General features: G+C 40.7%; 1 protein-coding gene across 1 annotated transcript in view; it reads left to right on the top strand.

Moving 5' to 3' along the window:
• The first annotated feature begins 351 nt into the window (after positions 1 to 351).
• COL6A5 (collagen type VI alpha 5 chain) overlaps positions 352 to 23,525 on the top strand; it is a 103,029-nt gene continuing 79,855 nt past the window's right edge. Inside the window, exons 1-7 of the mRNA XM_069473255.1 lie at positions 352 to 418; positions 2,383 to 2,982; positions 6,414 to 7,046; positions 11,318 to 11,878; positions 14,892 to 15,446; positions 17,569 to 18,144; positions 21,161 to 21,736. Coding sequence (XP_069329356.1) covers positions 352 to 418; positions 2,383 to 2,982; positions 6,414 to 7,046; positions 11,318 to 11,878; positions 14,892 to 15,446; positions 17,569 to 18,144; positions 21,161 to 21,736 — 3,568 coding nt within the window. The remainder of the gene's footprint in view (positions 419 to 2,382; positions 2,983 to 6,413; positions 7,047 to 11,317; positions 11,879 to 14,891; positions 15,447 to 17,568; positions 18,145 to 21,160; positions 21,737 to 23,525) is intronic.

Here is a 23,525-nt window from a genome sequence, read left to right as displayed (position 1 = left end):
GGTTACCTATCTCCATCACTCTGGGTTTGGTCACTGGTACCTTATTTAGTTAGTTTGGTGAGGTCATGTCTTCCTGGCTGTTCTCGATGCTTGTGGATATTCATTAATGTCTGGGCATTGAAGAATTAGGTATTTATTTTAATCTTCATAGTCTGGGCTTGGTTGAACCATCCTTCTTGAGAGACTTCCCAGATACTCAAATGGAACACTTGGCACTACTTGACAAATACTTGCACAGTGTATTGTGCTCTAATACAACTATCCCAATAATTACTTCCTGGTATACAATAAGACTTTTTATATTGCAAATAAATATTTCTTTTGCAGATAAAAGTAAGAAATCTTCACAAAATGAAGATCCTGCTGATTATATTTGTCCTAATTGTTTGGAGTGAAACATTGGCAGATCAGAGCCCAGGTACCAGTACATTTTATGCTTATTACTATGTAGAAAAATAAATGTTCCTATGTCTCAGCAAACTTTAACAAACAGAGATAAATAAAGAATTTATTTATTTACTGAAATGTCAAAGTACACAATACTTAGAAATAGTTGTAGATATGTAATATCAAACTTAAACTCTCAAAGATAGCACAAAGTTATGGGCAAAAGTCATGAGTTATGTTATACCTGGCTAGATAAGGTTTAATTAGTCATTGATTTGCTTCAGTCTCAATGTTCCATGTCTCCATGAACACAGTCAATCCATTTGTTTATAGGTCCATTTTAATCTTGGTCTTAATAAGTAGAAGAAAAGAACCCTACACAGAAAACAAATTCTAAGTATTTTTGTGGCTTAATCATTGCCTTCCTTCTATTTTAAAGGTATATATATGTATCTATATATAGCTATATACATACACACATACACACATATATATACACATACCTTTCTTTTACAAGTATGTATATATTTATGTAGTTAGTATATATATATGTACACACACACGTACACAGTCATGTGTCACTTAATGACAGGGATCCCACTCTGAGAAATGCATTATTAGGCAATTTCATCATTGTGCAAATATCGTAGAGTGTACTTACACAAACCTGGATGGTATAGTCTACTACACACCTAAGCTATATGGTGTAGCCTATGCACCTGGGCTACAAACCTGTACAGTGTGTTATTGTACTGAATGTGTAGGTAGTTATAACGTGATGGTAAGTATTTGTGTATCTAAACATACTTATATCTAAACAAAGAAATGGTAACGCCACTAGACAATAGAAATTTTTCAGCTCCCTTATGATCTTGTGGGACTACTGTCACATATGCAGTCTGTCATTGACCAAAACATCATTACGGGGTGCATGACTCTGTGTGTGTGCACAGGTGTGTATGTATGGAACACGAAAGCTAGGTTTTTCTACTCTCTTATAATTACTATTTAATAAAAACATAGTTCAAAGATGTATTTGTAACTATGCACTGTGCTACCTTAGGATTTCCTAGCAAATTTCTGAGTTACTTTGAAAGAAAGAGCCAGTTGTTAGACATTTACCAGCACATCACTGATTTCACAAGTGGAGGTGACTGACCATGACTGCTAAAGTAGATGCTGTCGGTGCCTCCCCTTGCCATAACTCCTTATCAGGCTGGGGCACCCCTCCCTTATCTGCTGTGAATATTGCCTGCAACAGCTCACAAGTGTGCCTCTCTTTCTCAGGAGAATTTCTCTGAGATTTCTAAGAGCTGTCTTATCCAAGAGGTTATGTCCATAGCACTTCTGTTCCTTCCCTCTCACTCCTGGGGATGGTCTGCATTCAATGACTTACTGATAGGGGAGCCCAAAACACTGACCTTATTGCCTCAAGGAGGGATAGCTTTGCTGTAATTTATGCTCCAGAGCTCCCTGCAGAGCAGGCTAAAGCTGGACCTTACTTGACGACGGACCTTTCTCTGCTCCTTCCCTTGTCCTGTCCCACTTCTCTCTTCATTGAGCCCATTCACCTGAAATCCTGGTCTTAGACTCTGCTTCTAACCTCTCCAACCTAAGACAGCAGCTTCCTCTATACTACTTCGAAAAATTGATATCCGTAGACCACTTTGGGACTTTCTTGGGTGGTATCATGTTATTTATCCTTTAGTACAACATCACAGTTTGGGATTCCAGGACTGAAAAATAAAAACAATGTTGGTTGCCTCTGGTATAGAGTTAAGGAAGAAAAATCTGTTGGCTACCAGTAAAGTCCTTTTGTTTGACATTTTAGTAAAAGCAGTTACGATTTCTTCTGTTTGACCTCCAGGAGACCCTTTTCTTGGGATTCTGATATACACTTAATACTAGAAGATAGTCTCAAATGAGTACTGTGGTCTAAAATGTAAAGGCTGAACAATAACCTTGTTTTTGTTTGTTGTCACTTAATTTTGATAGGGCCAGGCCCTGAGTATGCAGATGTGGTGTTTCTGGTGGACAGCTCTGATCACCTGGGAATTAAATCTTTCCCATTTGTGAAAACATTCCTCAACAAAATGATCAACAGTCTCCCCATAGGGGCCGACAAATACCGTGTGGCCCTGGCCCAGTACAGTGACGAGCTCCACAGTGAGTTCCAGCTGAGCACCTTCCAGAGCAGGAATCCCATATTGAACCACCTCAAGAAGAACTTCGGGTTCATCGGTGGGTCCCTGAGGATAGGACATGCTCTCCAGGAGGCTCACAGGACTTACTTCTCTGCACCCACAAACGGGAGAGACAAGAAGCAGTTTCCCCCTATTTTGGTGGTCCTGGCTTCGGCCGAGTCTGAGGATGACGTGGAAGAGGCTTCGGAGGCACTGCGGAAAGACGGGGTGAAAATCATCTCCGTGGGGATGCAGAAAGCATCTGAGGAAAACCTGAAGTCTATGGCCACGTCCCAGTTTCATTTCAACCTTCGGACAGTCAGAGACCTCAGCACGTTTTCCCAAAACATGACGCAGATCATCAAGGATGTAACAAAGTATGAGGAAGCAGCAGTCGATGCTGATGCTCAAGGTGAGGAAGCCCGTGGTTGAAGAGATACCTGATCCTCATGCAGATCTGCGTCTGCCCACCCTTATCTCTTGCAACTCCTGTTCCGTTTTTATGAATAGCCATATTGAAGTAGTGGAAACATCTATACATCATACCCTTGCTTGCTTCTGTCTTTGTGCCATTTTCTCTGATAGGAATCCTGATGCACTCCTCTGCTTTCTTAGAGCTTGAATAACTCCTGTCATATTTAAATCTCACCCCTATATTCTTATCCTTTTGGAATGCTTTCCTTTTAAATTTCCTTTGGGTTTCACAGTTCCTTGTGCACACCCTGTGACAGCAGCACTTTCCCTTAACTTTCCATTTCTGTGTTTGTCCTCCTTCCCTCCCCACCAGCAAGGAACTGGTAGCACATGAGGGCAGAATTGGCAACTTATGTTCACCCCTATATGCTTTGTGCCTAGCTCAGTGTCTGACAAGGAGCTGCTCTATTTCTTAATGGTTGAATCCACGAGAGTCTTACAGATAAAGAAATAAGATCCTTATCTGTCCTCTTTCTCTCATAGTCCTGGTATGGTATGGGACACACAGTAAATATTTAATATATGCCTGTTAACACTCAATGGGAATGGTAACCTTAGAATTAGACCCTATTAGCACATGTTCATACTTTGTGTTCAGCCAGGCAGAAGCGGGGATACCCTCCATTGTACAGTGGTAGCACAGTGCAGTGCACTGCGGTCTTGAGCCCTCCGTGTGCTGTGTTGGCCCATCCCCTCCTGAGCCATTATTTTCCCCATAGAGGTAAAATCTCTCTAGTGAGTATCAGGATCGACTAAAGCCAGAAGTTTGACTCATTAGCTCTCCCGCCTATGCAATCATTTTATGCTAATATTTTTTACATCTAAGATGTACTTCCCCCTCTGCCCCACATTTTAACAATTTTGATGTTAAGATGTGTCTTTCAATAGTGCCTAAAAATATTTCTGAAGAGCTACCATTAAATAGTAGTGTATCTTCCAGTAGAGTTGATCTTTGTATTGAAAAAGTACTGAAAATATTTCTGACAAGCTTATGGGTATGAATGAGATCACTTAGAAGCATCTCAAATTGAACTGACTCAGTACCTTCGCTTGTATAATTTAAGACCTTAGCTATCACACCTTCAGTATAAAATTCTCCCCAACTTACTTTCTGAAAACCCCCAAGAGTGTCTCATGTGACTGCATAAACCCTTCCTCTAAGGTGCCATCATCCATGTTGATGTCTGTTGTGTGCAAAGCTACTCAAAAGCAGCGCTTACGCAGCCATTGCAGCTGGTTTCCTTTGGGAGAATTCTGATTCCCAGGCCAGAAAGCCATTTTTCTATTATCCCTAAGCTGCCAGCCAGCCGGTGCCAGATTGGCCTTTCCTTTCATCCCTGGGAAGTCCATGTATTTCATGAAGAAATGCAGAGGACCTTTTTCTCATCAGTTTTCATTCTTGATCCCCTAGGTCGAAAGGAGGACTACGTGTGCCTCCTTAACTCACAACTTATCACTTGAAAAGTGCTTTATTTGTGCCTTAGGTGAGTTCTCCATGAAGACTCCAAAACAGAAGACCCTTGAGTACAAATAGTTTACTTGGGAAGTAGTCCCAGGAAACACCCGTAAGGAATGGGGAAAATGAGGAGGCTGCACATGTAGTATTGATGAGCAGGCAAAACAGGCCAACACACAGCTTAAGGGAGATGGTCTATAGTATGTCATACTGATGAGGGGATCTAGCCATTCTCTCTGAAGGAAGGTAGAGAGAATTTCTAGCACAATGGATTTTCCTGGCTGCTGCTGTGATCAGTTGGTGGTAGTGGGACATTCTGGCAGGTGCTATCTAGTCCTAAGATCCAGGAAGCCACATGGTATGATACAAAGTGGCCTGCACCAAAGATCAAAAGATGGCACTAGTTGGCTATATGATCTTAGAGAGGTGATATCATATCTCTGGGCCATGCATCAGCATCCTCAAGCAGGTCACGCTGAGAGTTTGTTTTAACCAACTGTGTGGGATTCAGAGTAGATTGGTAGATATATGAGAATTATATTTAATTCCACAAATATTTCTGAGTTCCCACCAGGCACCAGGTACGGGAGGGATAGAGATAAGTAAGACATGCCTCTGCCTTCTAAGAACTCACATTCCTCATGTGTAGTTTCAGCAAGATTGAACTTATCTCTTGGCTACTCTTTCCAGTTGCTGTTCATCCACCTGTGCTTGGAGTAGGTGTTTTATGTGAATATGGTGTACTCTCCCTTGGAGTCCAGATTGTGTAATCAACTGCTTACCTGGCATCTTCACTTGAAGGTCCAATAGCTTCTCAAATTTGGCATGTCTGAAATGGAACTCCTGAATCCCCCTTATAACTTGTTCTTCCCACTATCTTCCCTATCTTGGAAAAAGACAATATCACCATCCACTCAGTTGTTCAGGCCAAAAACCCAGGAGTTTTCACCACTTCTTCTTTTCTTCTCAATGCTTCCATCTAATTTATCAAGTTTTCTGTTCTACCTCTAAATCATGTATCAAAACTACCCTGTTGCTCCATCTTAGCTCCTGTAATACTTGTCCAAGAACCATTATCTCTTTCTTGGACTAGGGTAATTGTTTCTTAGTTGTTATCACTAAATTCATTATTTCCCCTCGGCCATAAGAGTGATATTTAAGAGATTTACTTCAGATCATGTGACTCCCAGATAAGCTGGATCCTGCCTCCTGACCACAGCCGCCATTGTTTCCCCTCATTCACGGGCTCCAACCACCCTGGGCTTCTTGCTTGTTCCTACCCGTTGTTGTTCTTTCTGCCAAAATTCCTTTCTTCAGAACTCCACATGACTGAATCCTTCTCTTTACTCATAACTCAGCCCAGATGTGATCCTCTCAGAGAGGGTGGCTTCTTCATGTCTCAGGTGAGTTAGCTACCCGTACATGCCCAGCATAGTCACTCAATAAAATCACCTGTTTTATTTCCTTGCTAGCACTTACTACTGTCTGAAATAGCATAATATAAGTTATCTGCCCTCACCGTAGAAGTGAGCTTCCTGACAGGGGTCAAAGATATTTCTGCTAACTCATCCCTGCATCCCAGCCCTTGACGGGGTGATGGTAGTGGTAAAGATGGTGGTGATCGTGCTGGTGGAGATGGTGGTTGTGGAGATGACAGTGGGGGTAGGATGTGATAGGAAATTGGCAAGCATTCTTCAGATGGAGGAAACAGCATATGCAAAGCTTCTGAAGTCAATGATGTTGTAAGTCTTGTTCAGAATTTTGGTCTTTTGTTGACTGAAAGAAAACAATGCTAACTACATCTGTCATGACTGCCTCTATTTTCACTAATGCATTTTGACAATCTGTGAAGTACCTTTCTCTCCCCGGGCCAGTGATTTATACTAATCCTTATACTTTTCCTCTCTCTGTAGTTCCCCTCCCCATAACCTGTGAGAAAGATTCACTTGCTGACCTTGTGTTCCTGGTGGATGAGTCACTTGGTACCAGCCAAAATTTAAGGAACCTTCAGAGCTTCCTGGAGAACATTACCAGCTCCATGGATGTGCAGGACAAATGCATGCGGCTTGGACTGATGAGCTATAGCGATAGTGCAGAGGCTATTTCTTTTCTGAAATTGAGCACAACCCAATCTGAATTTCAGCAGCAAATCCAGAAGCTTTCTCTCCAGGTTGGGAAATCCAATGCTGGGGCTGCCATCGAGCAGATGAGGAGAGACAGCTTCTCAGAGTCGAGTGGCAGCAGAAGGGCACAGGGGGTGCCTCAAATTGCAGTCCTGGTCACCCACAGACCATCAGATGACAAGGTGCGTGAGGCTGCACTGGACCTTCGGCTGGAGGACACCACTGTGTTTGCCATTAGCATCCAAGGGGCTAACAACACCCAGTTAGAAGACATAGTGTCTTACCCGCCGGGACAGACCATTTCCATGCTGGAGTCCTATGCAGACTTGGGAACTTACAGTAAAAACTTCCAGAAAAAGCTCCAAAATGAAATATGGTCCCAGATTTCTACTCATGCTGAACAAATGGAACTTGATAAAACTGGTATGTTTTTAAAAAATACTTTTCTTATTATGAAATTATGTAAGTGGTTACCTAGGGCTGGTGCAGGAGTGAGGATTGACTATAATTGGATAAAGGAATTTTTAGGAGATGTGGGAAAGTTCTAAAACTAGACTTTGGTGATGATGGTACAACTTCATAAATTTACTAAAAATCATTGAATGATACACTTACAGTGGATCAATTTTATAAGGTGTAAGTCATACCTCGATAAAACATAAAAAAGTAATATATGTTAATTATAAAATATTGTAACAGTATGAGTGGACATACAGAAGAAAATAAAATCATCTGTAATCCTATTTTCAAATAAAACCATTCTTTAGCATTTATTTCCCTTGTCTTTTAGTCTGTCTCTCTCTCCTCATTCCACTCATGCATACCTACATAGACACACACACAGTTTTAGAAATTGTATCACATTGTATATAACAATGCTGTCCGATAGAACTTTCTGTGATGATGGAAATGGTCTCTATCTGCACTGTCCAGTAGGGCAGCCATCAGCCACATGTGGCTACTGTGCACTTGAAATGTGGCTAGTGTGATGGAGGAACTGAAATTTAAATGTAATATAGTTTCAATTCATTTTAATTTTATTAGCCACATGTGTCTAGTGGCTGTCATATTGGACAGTATAAGCATATACAGTTGGGTAATTTATACCAGTTTTGATTACATTTAGGTGTGAGCAACAGAAAAAAAAAATAACAGTGATTGAAAGAGGGTAAAATTATTATTATTTTTGTTTGTTTCACATATAAGCCCAGAGGTAGGCAGACTGATCTGGTGTGGTACATACACCACAGTGTCAGGGACTCTGTTTTTGTTATTTTTTGCTGTTTGAGGTCTTTCTTCCCAGGACCATTGTGCAAGATAACTGCTCCAGGCATCACATTCACATCCAGCAAGCAAGAAAGATGAAAGGGAAGGAAAAGGGCAGGCCTCCACCCCCTTGTCTTTAAGGATATCCCAAAAGTTACACATACCATTTCTGCTTACATCCCACTGGCCAGAACTTGGTCACATGTTGCACCTGGTTGTAAAATTGGGACCTGGGAAATGTAAGTCTTTGTTTGGGGCAGCCAGGTACCTAGGTAAAAATTGGGGATTTAATTAGCATAGAGGAAGAAGAAAATGGATATTGGGATAACCAGTATTATCTGCCTTACCCACTTTTCTGTCAGCCTTATATTATGAACTTTTGCCTTTTTCCTTAAGTATTCTTTTGCAACATTCTTTTTAGTTTGGAAATAATACCTACTTGTTTCCATAATTTGTTTAACGTATCTTAAATTGTTGGGTATATAGGTCATTGGCAATGTTTTGCTCTTATAAAAGTCTCCCAGGGATATCCTTGTACCTAAATTTTTATGCACAACCACTAGTATTTTCTCACATTTTAATCATTTTTATTACCTTTCTTTGATTGTTTTAGTGAAGGATCTCCTGGTTAAGATTCTTTGTGAATTCTGCTGTAAGAGCTGTTTGAGCTCTTTTCAAAGCTACATAATAAGAGATACTTGATGTGACTTTGAGTTTAACTGAGATTCTGAGATATCTGCTGTCTTCACACATTTTCTCTGCAGATAAAATGCTTCCAAGCAATTGAAAGAGGAATTTGGCTACACTCCCATGGAAAGGAATTGTAATCTTCCAATGATACTAAAGTCTAATTTTAACCTCAGACCAGTCATTTGAAGGCAGCTTTAAGGATGCATCCTGGGCCAGCCCTGGATTTTCTGGCGTGTTTACATTGCAAGGCAGCAGCAAAAAATAGGTTTCCTGTTACCTCCTAAGTGATATGTAGGAGAGTCCCTCAGAATGGCAGCCACTTTGGTATAGTACCAACTATTAGGGCATAGGAGGCATGTGTGATGTGGTCTCTCTCAGGGAGTTTGCAATAGTGTGACAAAAAAGCTATGATTGTCATAATAGAAATTCTAAATGGGAAGGTAGGGGACCAAGGTTAGGGCAAAGGCCATCCAAGTGGGATGGCTATCTTCCCACTAGGAAGATAAAGCCTCACTAGGTGGCTTCTTATTAATTCATTTGCTCTCAAATATTGGTACCTGACTTAGGCTAGGTTCCTCGGAAGTGGATGCCAGGCAAGGATTCACATGAAATTGATATACTAGGGAAGTATACCCAGGAAAAAATGAAGATTGATAGGGAAATGAGGAAGTAAAAACAGGAAGGGAAGAATGATAAGAAAAGTCCCATGGAGGGTAATGTTGGTTTACTTCCATTGTGTCATTCTAGAGACAGTGTAGAGCAAACCTTAGAATTGTCCCAGTCAGGGGACAATGTAACTAGAATTTACATTCCAGCATGTGGGTGAATGTAAATTTCTAGACACTTCTGGTTCTTAATATATAACTGCACGGCAGAGGCTTTGAGCCAAGGGACACATTCTTTGACACTGTCCAATCAAAATTTTGTAATGATAGAAATGTTCTCTACCTATGCTGTCCAATATGGTAGCTGTTAAGCAATTGAAATGTAGCTAGTGCAATTGAGAGGATGACTTAATTTTTCTTTTATATGAAGTAGTTTAGATTTACATTTTTCTCTTCCTCAGGGCTCACCACCATTACTTTCCTTGTGATGAACACTTAATTCTTCTGTATTATATGTATAAATCAATGTATTCCGGTTACTTTCAAGTTTTGCTGGCCTGGGATCAGGCTTGTCTTTTGCAGATGACTGCTTATCTTTGCCCTAATACTTTATATATTGATTCCATAGTTTAATTCTCAGGGTCACACTTATTTCTAGTATTTCTGATTTCCTAAGAAACAACTTCCCATAGCCTGAAGCAGTATCAGTAGCTATCAATTACCCAGAAGCTGTTAAGAAACAAAATAATTATGAAATGACTAAATTGTCTTGTATCTTAAGGATCAGTTCATGTACTCAATCAGATAATAGCATAAATAACCTAAATTTTGAAAATATGCTCTTTTTCCTACCCAGTTTTGACAAATGACTACATGGGGTAGTACAGAGAAATCTAAAGTACTTTTTTCATAGATTCAGCTTAACAAAGGAAGGAACATTGAAAGGTTTTTTTATTAAAAAGAAATTTGTTGAACTCCTATGATGTGCCAGGCCTTCTGGGCAGAAGCAGAGAACTAGGCAAAGTCTTTGTCCTCATAGAGCTAACGTTTTGTGGTAAGAGACAGGTTGTGCTCATGAACAAATGAATAAGGTAATTTCAGAAAGTGCCATAAAGAAAAAAAACAGGTTGATAGGGCAGATAATGACCAATGTGCTTTAGCTAGAGGGTAAGAGAAGGCCTTTTTCAAGAACTGACTTGACGCATCCATGATGAGAAGGAACCAGCCACATGAATATATGGGGGGAAGGATATTCCAAGAAGAGAGGAGGGCAAGAACAAAGGCCCTGGGTACATTCCAAGAAGAGAAATAAGCCCAATGTGGTTGGAGCACAGTGGGTGAGATAAAGAATTGCTGGAAATAAGAGTCAGAAAAGCAGGAGGCAAGAGAAGGCCAATTTTTGATTTTTAAATTCCAAATGCAATGATAGATTATTTAAGTAGAAGAATAATATGATTTTAGCTTTAAATATATTGTTCTAGTTGTCTGCGAAGAAGAGGTTATTGGGGAGGTAATCGCTGAAAGTCATCAGTCCCATGCCTTTTCTCAAGAAATTGTGAGGTATAAATTGTCTGAGGCAGGTGTCAATACTAGAAAAACTTAGAGTCTGGAGGCTTGGGAACCTGGTCCTTACTCTTTAATTAACTGGCTGTGTAATCTTAGACAAACTACTACATCTTGCTCTGTTTCAATTTCTTTATAAATTTGTAAATTTTAAAGAAGAAAATTGGCATGAACTTTGATGAAGTGTGCAGAGTCTAGCACCTCTTGTATTATCCTGGATAGAACTGGAGCCCATTCTACTAAGTGAAGTATCCCAAGAATGGAAAAATAAGCACCACGTGTACTCACCATCAAATTGGTATTAACTGATCAACACTGAAGTGCATATATAGTAATAACATTTATTGGGTGTCAGGTAGATGGGAGGGGGAGGAAGGGATGGGTATATACACATCTAATGGGTGCGGTGAGCACCGTTTGGGGGTTGGACACACTTGAAGCTCTCACTCAGGTGGGGCAAGGGCAATATATGTAACCTAAACATTTGTACCCCTGTAATATGCTGAAATAGAAAAAAACTAAAACAAAATAAAGAATGCACTTTACATTTTTTTTTTTTTTTTTTTGCAGGTTGTGTGGATACAAAGGAGGCTGATATCTATTTCCTCATTGATGGCTCAACCAGCATCCAGAAAAAGCAGTTTGAGCAAATCAAGGAGTTTATGTTGTCAACGATAGGAATGTTTAGCATTGGCCCAGACAAAGTCCGAGTTGGAGTTGTGCAGTATTCAGATAAGAAGGAAGTGGAATTTAATATTGCTGACTATTCTAATGACATTGACTTACGCAAGGCTATTGCTAACATCAAGCAACTAGAAGGTGGCACTTATACTGGGGAAGCCCTGGATTTCATACTGCCAATAATAAAAAATGGAAGCAAAGATAGGACAAGTGGGGTTCCCTGTTACCTCATTGTGCTGACTGATGGGAAGTCCTCGGATAGAGTCCTGGAACCTGCTGAGAGACTAAGGGCTGAGCAAATCACCATCTATGCAGTTGGCATTGGGGATGCTGAAAAAGCAGAACTGCAACAAATTGCTGGGAAAGAAGAAAGGGTTAACTTTGGGCAGAACTTTGATGCTTTAAAGAGCATAAAAAATGAAGTTGTTCACAGAATCTGCACTGAAAAAGGTAAGAAAAACGAAAAAGACTTTATTCTTCACGTTTCTTCAACTGCTTAGGCAGATTAATAGCAGGCTGAGACAAGGCCTGATGTGACCAGTTGTCTGGATAACATTTTGCTAACTTCTTTTATCACCACGGAGAGATTCAGTCCCTCACTATACACCAAATGCCAAGATTGGAGGATCCCTCTACAGACAGCTACCCCAAGGCCATCTTGGAAATCATAGTAGGAAGGTTGCTAAGAATGTTGGGGCCTTGACAAAGCCCAGTGCTGTGCAGTGAAAGAGACTCTATTCTACATGTGAGCTGTGTGTGTGTGTGCACACAGATGAGTACAGGGAAGTACAGTGTGTGTGTGCGTGTATGTGCACAGATGGGTGCAGTGGAAAGAAAATGGACTTTGGTTCTAGGCAGATTAGGGTTCAACTCACTTTTCTGCTGGAGCCTGAAACATCCTCATCTATAAAATGAAGATAATACCTACATCAGAGAATCCTTATAGGTCGAGCATCATAAATGCTATTATTCTTATATTATGGAAATTCCCATAACTGGTTGTTTGTTATTTCTTTTATTAATAATAGCCAAGTACTAGTTCAGGATGGTATGTGCTGATTGCCACTGTTGGCACATGAAAATGTTGCCTGTTGAGAAGTACATTCACTTACTGGTGAAGAAAAAGGATGCTGGAGTCAGAGTCAAGGTTAAAACCCCAGCTTTCCTACAGATTAGCCGAGGACCCTGAATAAGTTGCTATCTGTTTGCCTTTGTTTCCTTGTTTGTAGCTTATTGTGAAGCTTAGTGGTGATAACACATGTGGAGCACTTGGAGAAGTGCCTGGCACATAGTAAGTGCTGTGTAAAAGTTAGCTATTGCAGAAGTTGGTTAATATGCTCACTGATGAGGAAAGGAAGAGAATTCTCATTTATTTGAACTTACTAAAGTGAAAGTGTTTGAATTTTCCCTGAGCCACTAAAAAACAAAAACAAAAACAAATAAATAAGGAGCATTAACAACAAGATCCTAAGTCACGATTTTGTTTATTTTTCTCCCTGTTGTGGACAGTAACAAAGTTGAGTCTTCAGGATATCTTAAAAAGAATGCCAGAGTCAAAGTTTCCCAAGGTGTCCTGGGATTGATGCCAAGAAAAGTAAAAGGGTTTTAGGAAGCATAAAGTAGAATGTGTCTCAGGTCGTTTTAAGGGAGAAGGTCCTGGACGCACCTGAGGAGGTGCAGTGTATCTCTTGCAGTTCAGGCAGTTGCAGTGGAAGTAGTCAGCCTGAACACTCGCATGCCTGGAGGAGGAGACAAGCTGTGGACAAGGAAATAAGCATAAGATGGTGAACAGAGAGGCAGGAAAACTAAGGAGCCAAAGCTTGAGGGGCTAGAAAAACACTAACAAGTCTCAGAGCAGATGCAGATGGAGTGAGACACAGTATACTGGTAGGGGCCAGGTTAAGCTGCTATTAAAAAAAATGCAAACTATGCAATATAGAATATTATTTTTCTCCTACATAATAGTTTGGGGTGAATAGTCCAGGCCTCATAAAGAGGCTGTTCCATCCACATAGCTTCCATGTTTAGGTCAAGATTGAAGATCCGGTTTTCATCACCTCCTGTCTGTGGAAAGGGAGAAAGGACCAGGGGAGCCCACCACACTCAGTTGTCTTAATGGTAAGACTTAGAAGTGGCCAGACCACTTCTGCTCATACCATTGACCAAAACTTAGTCACAGGGCCACACCTAACTTCAAGGAAGGCTGGGAAATATCATCTTTAGCTGGGCAACCATCTGCCTAGCTAAAACTTTATTAACATAGGAGAATGGGAAAGCAGATACTAGGGGGCAAAAATCAGTTTCTTTTGTGGATCAGGGGATTGGCCTTATACAGCACAAGTTATTAAATATTAATTAACATCTTTTCATTTTTCTATATATGGCTGATGCTAAGAGTTTATTTTCGAGTAGTATGGGGTAGACTCTGTAAGTGTGGAGAGAGAGAGACTGGTTAGAGGATGGTAGAGATTATAGATTAACACTGTTTTTTTCCAACAGGGTTTTTTTTTTTTTTTTTTAACAATCTGGTTTTGCTCTGCATTTTCTTTTTTTTAAATTTTTATTTCAGGATATTATGAGGGTACAAACATTTTGGTTACATTTTATGTCTTTGTCCCACCCAAGCTTTCCAATAGTTTATAGAAATTGGTCTTATGTGTGTGTATATATGTAGATATATACATATATACATAAATGTCCATTTCCAATCAGTGGGCTATCTAAAAGTTTTATGTATAAATAAAGGAACAGTCCATATTGAATGGATATGTGCTTACTGAAGCATTAAGCACTAATAAGTGATAATAATAAGAAATAATAATCTCTCGTAAAAACTTTTCACTCCAATTTCTTTTCCTTTTTTTTTTTTTTAAGAGATGGGGGTCTCACTCTGTTGCCCAGGCTAAAGTGCAGTGCAATCATCACTCCAATTTATAATATTGATTGATAGTGTTTATGAAATCACTTAAAATTATCCCCGGAAATAATGCTATTTAAAGATTATTGGGAATTGTGTTTTTCAAGAATATATACATAAAACCCTGGAGTATTAGCCCTATGAGTGCAGGAAATTGATTACTTTGGCTCTGATTCCATGTTTTTGATCACCACTGCATCCTTAGCACATAAGCTGATGCGTGGCATTTCAGATACCTCCAGAATTATGAACAAATGAATTATGAGTGATGCATGCATGCATGCTTGAATGAATACATATTTTGGAAGTTGCATTTCCTCTTTACAACTCCTTAGATAATCTTCAATGGATTTCTGATTCAGAATTCTTATTCACAGGCTTCTATTAAAGAAGCAAATTAAAATTTCAAACATAACAGTAGTTGCTTAAGTTAATTTGCAGTGTTTTCTTATTCATACATTTATTTCTGCCTTAATGTTTCTCTATATTCTAAGAACCACGCCAACCTGTTTTATTTCTGGTCTTTTTTTTTTTTATAATATGCAGGATGTGAAGACATGAAAGCTGATGTCATGTTTCTGGTGGACAGTTCTGGAAGTATAGGACATGAAAATTTTGAGAAAATGAAAACCTTCATGAAAAACCTGTTAACTAAGATTCAAATTGGTGCAGACAAAACCCAAATTGGTGTTGTTCAGTTCAGTGATGATACAAAGGAAGAGTTCCAGCTTAATAAATACTTTACACAGAAAGAGATTTCTGATGCAATAGACAGAATGTCTCTCATCAGTAGAAACACTATGATGGGACATGCACTTACCTCTATAGCTCAATATTTCACTGACCCCATGGGGGCCCGTTCTGGAGTCAAAAAGTTTCTCATCCTCATCACAGATGGAGAAGCACAGGATGATGTGAGAGATCCTGCTAGAGTTCTTCGGGACAAAGGTGTGACCATCTTCTCCGTGGGGGTATACGGTGCCAACAGACCTCAGCTAGAGGAGATCAGTGGGGATGGCACCCTAGTTTTTCATGTTGAGAACTTCGATGATCTAAAGACAATAGAAAGTAAACTCATCTTTGGCATATGTGCTCGTCATGGTAAGTGACCCTGTTATCCTTCAGGACTCGAGGATGTGAGCTGTTGACTTTATAGTGAGGAACAGTGTTTTGCACTGTTTGTTTCGTTTCTACCTGAACTTCGGTGTTAAGTTTTGGTCTTATCTATGTTATATTAAAACATCCATGACCTCTAGGGGTATTTCAGATAAACTTTCATGAAAAACCTGTTAACTAAGATTCAAATTGGTGCAGACAAAACCCAAATTAGTGTTGTTCAGTTCAGTGATGATACAACAGAAGAGTTCCAGCTAGTTTGGCACAAAATAGTTGGGCTTTGGGGTCTTCAAGTATATGCCAAAATGACCTCAGAATTTTACATTAAACTTCCAACTCTTTAATACTCACATACCTGGATTTTCCAGAGCCAATTTTGAATCCCAAATGACTTCCTAGAATTGTTTCTTGGCTACCTATAACCATTGTTAAGCTATAAATGATTAGAAATACAAATTCATCTTCATCTTAATTTAATTAAATCCAGTACCTAAGCACCCCCTCTATCAAAAATCCCTTTATATTTTAAAGATATAGTGTATATTCTCATTACTTAACATTATTCTTTGCAACTTCCATAAACTAGGTATTTTACATTTGCCTGTTCATGTGTGTATTCCTTTGGAAAATTTTAATTTGTGACTTTTTTTCTGATGATTTGAGGTCATCATTTTAACCTCACAAATTGTAGGGCTTTTGAAATTGTATTTAGCAACCTTCAGTTTGAGCCTATCAATTTTAATGCCTCTTGAATGAGAACTTGCTATAAATCTACACATAGACTAAAAACACCTGTGCTTTTAAATCTATCATGTACTATTATCTGTGTTTGGGATCCAATGAAGAGAACAAAACAAAGCATTAGTAAGTTTGTTGTATGTTGTTCCGTGGCAGCATAAAGACCTCTGTTGGACTTTATTCTTCAAAATTATGTGTGTGAAATTTTTAGAAAATTAACAAATAAAATGTCTCATAAACAGTTAAGTTTTAGGTGATAGCTCTAAGATGTCCTTGTTAACAGTTAATTGGAGATTTTTCTTTTTCTATGAGTGGCAATGATTCTAGAACTCCTGATAATGTTGAGAGGTGTACTTAAAGACTATAGCCTCAATTTTGAAATCTTAGTATTTCTTCATTTTGACAAATGTAATGTTTGTGGAGGACTCATCTATAGCATAAGGTGAAATTTCAGCTGACTCATGCATGAGATCATCTTGTAAGTATTTGTCAAGTCATGACAAGTCACCAAATTTCATTGGGCCATTGCCCCAGGTTTTTATAGATGTGAACTGGGTTCATCCACAGTGTCTGAGACTTGAAAATTTGAAACATCAGTGCTAGAAATAAGGACTGGAGATAAAATGGACATGTGGAAAGTAGAGAAAGACAACCTTTGGAAGGCATGTGCTTAAGTTATTGAGAGAAGGAAAAGAGCTGGGAGAGAGTGCACACTTTGGAGACCCAGCCAGAGTGGTTGCTTGGCTTTTAATGTGGAGAAGGACTTGGGGCCAGGTAAGATGTGATAGGAGCTTCAGCTGTCCCCCTACTTGGGGCCATTCCTTTCTGAGTTCTGATTCAGGAGGTCAGGGGAAGGAGCAGAAATAACTGTGGAGATGCATGATGTACAAGGGAAGGTTTTCCTTCCAGAAGGTCAAAAGATAGCTGAAGCCAGAAGGAGTAGGATTAAAAACCTCAACTTATATAATGAGTTCCTGAGCTCTTTGAAACAGCAGACTGGTTTGGCAAACATTAGTATGTCTCACCATTATATTGGCATTGACCTAACTTCTGACGTTGCCTTTTACTTGAAAGCCTGTCCTAATGAGCTATACCAAAGCAGAGTTGTGTGGTGTAAGGACTACCAATTGTGGAATCATACAGTTAAGGGTACAAATGTCCTTGGAGTCATGATGTAGGCAAGTTGCACTTTTCTGAGCCTCAGCTTTTTTTCTCTGTGAAATGGCAACAGCTACCTCTAAGAACTAAGTGAGATGCAGTATCTGACACACAGTAGGCTCATGGCAAATGTTAGTTTGCTTCCCTTCTCAGCAGTCTGTGTAGGATGCACTGCAGAAAGTTTGTGATTTTTGCTTTTTTCTTCTTTCAGATTGTAAAAGGATTAAACTGTTGGACGTTGTGTTTGTGCTGGATCATTCAGGCAGCATAAGTTCACAGCAGAGAGAACACATGATGGACCTAACTATCCATTTGGTGAAGAAAGCGGATGTTGGCAGGGACCGGGTTCAGTTTGGAGCTCTCAAATACTCTGAATATCCAGAAATTCTTTTCTACCTTAACACATACCCAAACAGTTCCACAATCGTTGAGAATCTGAGGAGGCGCAGGGACACCGGAGGGAGAACCTTCACTGCCAGGGCTCTCGAGCATGCGGACACCCTGTTCAGGGAGGAACATGGTAGCCGCATCAAACAAAACGTGAAGCAGATGCTGATCGTCATCACCGACGGGCAATCTGATGATCGAACGCTGCTCAATGACACAGCGTTGAAGTTGAGAAACAAAGGCATCACCATCTTTGCAGTGGGTATAGGAGCGGCCAACCAAGAGGAACTTGAGGCTATGGCAGGGAATAAAAACAATACTATCCATGTGGATAATTTCGACAAACTGAAAGATGTTTACATGCCTGTACAAGAAAGTATGTGTACCAATGCACAAGAGGGTAAGTTGTTACTTTTAAAGTTTCTATGGGGGTAGCAATAAAGGTTTAAACAAAAAATAAAGTATGTCTTGGCTTCTTATTACCCAGGTATCATGGGCTGAACGTTTTCTGCTCACACTAGGAGTTTTCTCATCTCTAAAAGAAATGAGTTGATTAAGATCCCAAACTTCCCTTCCCACCACAGCATGCATTGAAGAGATTATACAGGAAAGTTTCAGAAACATTCCTTGCTGTCTTGCCACCCTGTTGCCTTTTTTTCTTTTTTTTCTTTGGCAGAAAGCAACTCTTCTTAAGGTCACATTCGCCGTACCCCTTTAGTGGCTACTCATGCTGTTCCATTTGGTTAACGGTTTCAATGCAGCCACATGGCATCAGTTTCAGGCCAAACTCCAGTGAAGAGTTTCATGGTTTAAACAGATAGACTTTTGTCTTCAAAGATCCAGGGCCCTCTAAATGGGAATAGAGGCATCCTGTAGGGCCATTGAAGGTTCAAGTGGTCTGATGTGCTTTTCTGGATAAGGAGCACTAGTGCAGAGGGCAGGATATGAGAGTCGAATGTGGGGTACTGGAGACTGGCTGACAGGAGTGGGGAGGGAAGGGGACTGAGCTGATTACGAGCCACCTTGGCGTGGGTAGGATGGAGACAGTGAGGGAAGAGTGAGATTTGCCACCTGGTCTCAAAAGCAGCAGAGTCTGACAAGCCATCTAGGGAGGGCTGCTGTGCCTCCTTGGGAGGTCTGAATCCTGTGGTTTGTATTGGCCTAGTCCTCCCCACCTGGCACATGAGTCAGTCAGCTAACTCCCTCCCTCTCTTCTTTCCTTCTTCACTTCCTTCCTCTATCCCTCCATCTCTTTTTCTTTCTTCCTTTCTTCCTTCCTTTCTACCAACATAAGGCTCACTTTTGTAGCCAGTACGAATCATGTTTCTAAGGCTAACGTTAACCCACTCTCATCTCTGTATCTGGTCCAACTGCAAGCAAAAGCTTCCCTCCAGTCGTGTGTCAGATCAGCATTTGCTTTGCTGAATGGAACCAGGCCTGCCCACCATAGCATTAGCTTACTTAAGTAAGGAATAAATTCAGCTTCTTGGTTTCAGATATTGAATGATATCATTTGTATCCAAGAAAAATTATGATTTTTTTTTCCCAAGGCAGTAGGACCATCCCAATTCTTCTGCCTGTTCTGCCCTGTGCTTGGATTCCCACCCTGAGGCCTGGGCTCCCCTTCCTCTGTCCTGCTTTCTGCCAGTTCACTCAGCACTGAGTGATCTTTCTCCTGCACACCGAACTGTGCCACTCCTCTGCTTACAGTGTTTGGAGGCCTCCCTCTCCCTTACCTTGGAGGCAATTTCCAAACTCCTGAGCTCCATCTAGCCCCTGCCCACCTCTCCAACCTCACCCATTGCCCCTCCCCTCTTCACAATCCACCCTGGCACTCTGAAATTCCTTCATGTCTCTGTGCGTACCCTCCTGCCCACCATGAACACTCCAGCCCACCACTTCCCTGCCCACATCTTGTCTGTCAAGTTTCAGCCTTTGTTTGCTAGTTTCCTGACACCTGACCCCATGTCCCCATTGTGTCCCCAACTCTTATACCTTCTCTTTCTACTGGTGGTGGCACTTAACACATATTTACTGTCTTCTTATCTGTGTCTGTTACATGACTATGAACTCCTCAGGGATGCTTGGTCTCTTGTTTATTGTTGGGTGCCACCAAATCTAGTACATTACTAAGACTGCAGTCTTTTCCTAGGAATATGGAGGCTGCCTTATTCTCATTTCCTATGCCTACATGTTGGAGGTGGTGCTGACTTGGAGTTTGGGATGCAAGGTGTTTATTAGGGATCCACACCTGTGAAATAAAGGGGAAAGCAAGATGGGCAGAAGTCAAACAATGGCACATGCTCAACAAAGCTCTAAACCTAGCAGAGAGCTCTGGGGCAAGCATTGCCCATGGCAGTTGTGCAGCATCAGATTACGATGGCTGGGACTGAGTGAGAAGTCCTTCCCACTTTGTCCCTGGATATCCCGGGACTGCCCTCTGGCAAGGCTTCTCTCTGTAGTGAGACAGACCCTGAAAGAGCTGACAGCTAGACACTGTCTACTGATCATACTCCCACAGGCCGGGAAGTAAGTCCTTCCTTGAAGGTCTCTCTAGGCAGCACATCCCTGAGTCTAGCACACTGTCCTTACAAGGAATTGTGTGACGGTGAGAATTACCTTTAGTAGTCACCTTAGTGCTGCCCCTACCACAGCCACTGAGTTTGATTGGAGCTGAGTGTAGAAAGTCATCCCTTGGTCTTGGGACATTCCACATTAGACTCAAGGAGATGACACTGTGCCTTGTTTACTGGCCACTAGCTCTTGTGCCAGAAAGTTTTAATATTTGGATTATGATATTGCAGCAGAAAAATGTGCTGGATTTAAGGATAAAAAGGGTCTAGAGGTCCAGATACCAGCTCCACTCCATAGTAATTGTGCGCTTGTAGGCAAGTCACTTACCTCTGAATTCTATTTCTATATTTATAAAATTAGAATAAGTCCTCACAACGTGGTTGTGAATATTATCTGTTACTGTATGCCAAAGGCATTTTTAAATGATATTTCTCAATACGAAGTGGTTGCATTAACAGTAGTAGGAGTACTAATTACAGTACAGTAGTACTGGTACCTTGATTTCGGTGAATGTTCCAGTCTGGGTATGTTGAAGGGACTTGTAGCCTTTGTAATTACTTTTTAACGAGTACACTAAATCTATTCAAACTTCCTACTTTCCTTCTCTGATTATCCTTCAGTGTCTTCTCAAATGAATCATGTAAATAATTAAAACTTGAAAAAACTCTATTATCTTTCCCCTTCTTGCTATTTTTCCTTCCTTTTGAGGGTCAATCAGTGATTTTCTCTTTTGTTACCATATCTCAATTTGCTCCTAATGTAAAGCAATTGAAGTATTTGAATAAAGGAAAAATTTAGAATGATTCATGAGGAAAATAATTTGTTCTTTTTTCCTTTTGCAGTCTGTAACCTTCAGGAAGCTGATGTGATTTTCCTTTGTGATGGCTCTGACATGGTATCTAATTCGGAGTTTGTTACCATGACAACTTTCTTGTCAGACTTAATTGATCATTTTGACATTCAGTCTCAAAGAATGAAAATTGGTATGGCTCAATTTGGAAGCCGCTACCGGAAAATTATTGAGTTGAAAAGCTCTCTGACGGAAACCCAGTGGAAAACTCAAATCCAAACTGTCTCCAAGAGCAGTGGGTTTCCACGAATCGACTTGGCCCTCAGAAATGTGATCAATATGTTTAATCCATCTGCTGGTGGGAGAAGAAACGCTGGTGTCCCTCAAACTTTGGTTGTTATCACATCAAGTGACCCCTACTATAATGTGGCAGATGCAGTAAAAACCCTGAAAGACCTTGGAATTTGTGTCCTGGTTGTGGGCATAGGAGATGTTCATAAGGAACAGCTTCTGCCGATAACAGGCAATTCTGCAAAAATAATCACTTTTAATGAATTTAATAAATTAGAGAATGTGGATGTGAAAAAAAGAATGGTTCGTGAAATCTGCCAGAGCTGCGGGAAAACCAGTAAGTGCTCTTTGGTTTTATTCAGTTGCAACTTCTCATTTTTCCATTTCCCAAGGGTGTCTTATGGGCTAGCTCTAGCAGAACGTATTTTTATTTAGAATAGTGTGCAGTGAAGAGAGACTTCTCTGCTTCCAGGGAGTTTGAATCAGTCGGTCTCCCTCAAAGATAAAGAAAGGGTGCAGGGGCTAGAGGGCCCCCAAGGCTGTGTCATCTGGTCAGCCTTGTCCCCTCACTGCAAGCCAGTGCTTATTCTCTCACCGCCTGAATTTCAGTCTCCTATTTCTAGTCTCTCCTCTTCTGGAATTCCTAGGACAATGCCCTGCATCCAGTAGGAAGTAAGTAAAATAAACATTTGCTGATTGGAAGTTGTACTATTTTAGCTTTGTTAGATCATCTTCTAAAGGATTCAGCATGTATGTACATGTGTATAGTGTATATTTTCTTCTTTTGACATAATCATAACATAGGAAAGATTTGAATTGTGCTGAGAGATTATTTAATCCAGAAGTCACAAAGGCAAATGGCTGCAAAGGCCAGGTGGAGAATGGAGATGGGTCAAGTGGGTGGAGTGTGAGGAAGATGAACTGGGGAACAGTGACCCATCTCACAGGGATGTCACTGTTCAGCTCCAGCTGAGGGTAGCCACGGGGGACTCAGGTTCTATAAATTTGTGGCTGAGAGTTGGTAAGACAGTATGTTAGGAAACAGTAGTGAATGAAACCATTTTGTGACACGCTGAGTGTTGTAGGAGGGGAAAGGGCATGTCTCAAATCATGGTTGGGATGTGGCAAAGTCATAACATGTAACCAAAATGTTTGTACCCCCATAATTTCTCTTTTCTTTTCTTTTCTTTTCTTTTCTTTTTTTTTTTTTTTTTGAGACAAAGTCTTGCTTTGTTGCCCAGGCTAGAGTGAGTGCCGTGGCGTCAGCCTAGCTCACAGCAACCTCAAACTCCTGGGCTTAAGTGATCCTACCGCCTCAGCCTCCCGAGTAGCTGGGACTACAGGCATGCGCCACCATGCCCGGCTAATTTTTTTCTATATATATTTTAGTTGGCCAGATAATTTCTTTCTATTTTTTTTTTTTTAGTAGAGACGGGGTCTCGCTCTTGCTCAGGCTGGTCTCGAACTCCTGACCTTGAGCCATCCACCCGCCTCGGCCTCCCAGAGTGCTAGGATTACAGGCGTGAGCCACCGTTCCCGGCCCCCATAATTTCTTGAAATAAAAAAAAAAGAAAACATTTTGTGGAATTTGTGTAACATGCAGAAATTCCTCAGAGGGCTTGTGTGTTTCTAGAGTTGTTGATTGAAACCACTTCTTTGACAAAAATGTGTTAGTCTTTCTCAGCTTTCCAGATCTTGTTCCATTTGGGGTGCTCAAACAGAGGCAGATTACAGTGGTAGAAAGAGCCCTGGGCCTGGAGTCAGAAAGCCAGAGTTCTAACTCTAGTTCAGCAGCAACAAGTTCCATAATTCACTGTCTTCCCATCTGTAAAACGAGCACTGGACAGGATCAGAGCAACCAACTGGCACCTTGCAGATGCAGTTTGTCTGTCTTCCCAGTATTGACAACTTGCTAAATTAGTTCACAGCATTTACAAAGTGGAGATTTTACATTAAAAATGTAGATGTCAGGTTCTTCTTTGAAAAACCAGAAGATCTGAGAACACAGGGCACCATGTCCCACATAGCTACTCTCAGCTGGGGCTGGACAGTGAATGGCCACAGAGACAGGTCATTGTCCTCTGGTTCAGTTTCTGCACATCTTGCCCATTTCACTCATCTACATT

The sequence above is a fragment of the Eulemur rufifrons genome, chromosome 7, assembly GCF_041146395.1.
Source record: "Eulemur rufifrons isolate Redbay chromosome 7, OSU_ERuf_1, whole genome shotgun sequence".
NCBI classification, from domain to species: domain Eukaryota; kingdom Metazoa; phylum Chordata; class Mammalia; order Primates; family Lemuridae; genus Eulemur; species Eulemur rufifrons.
This window is presented reverse-complemented; position numbering and strand designations above follow the sequence as displayed.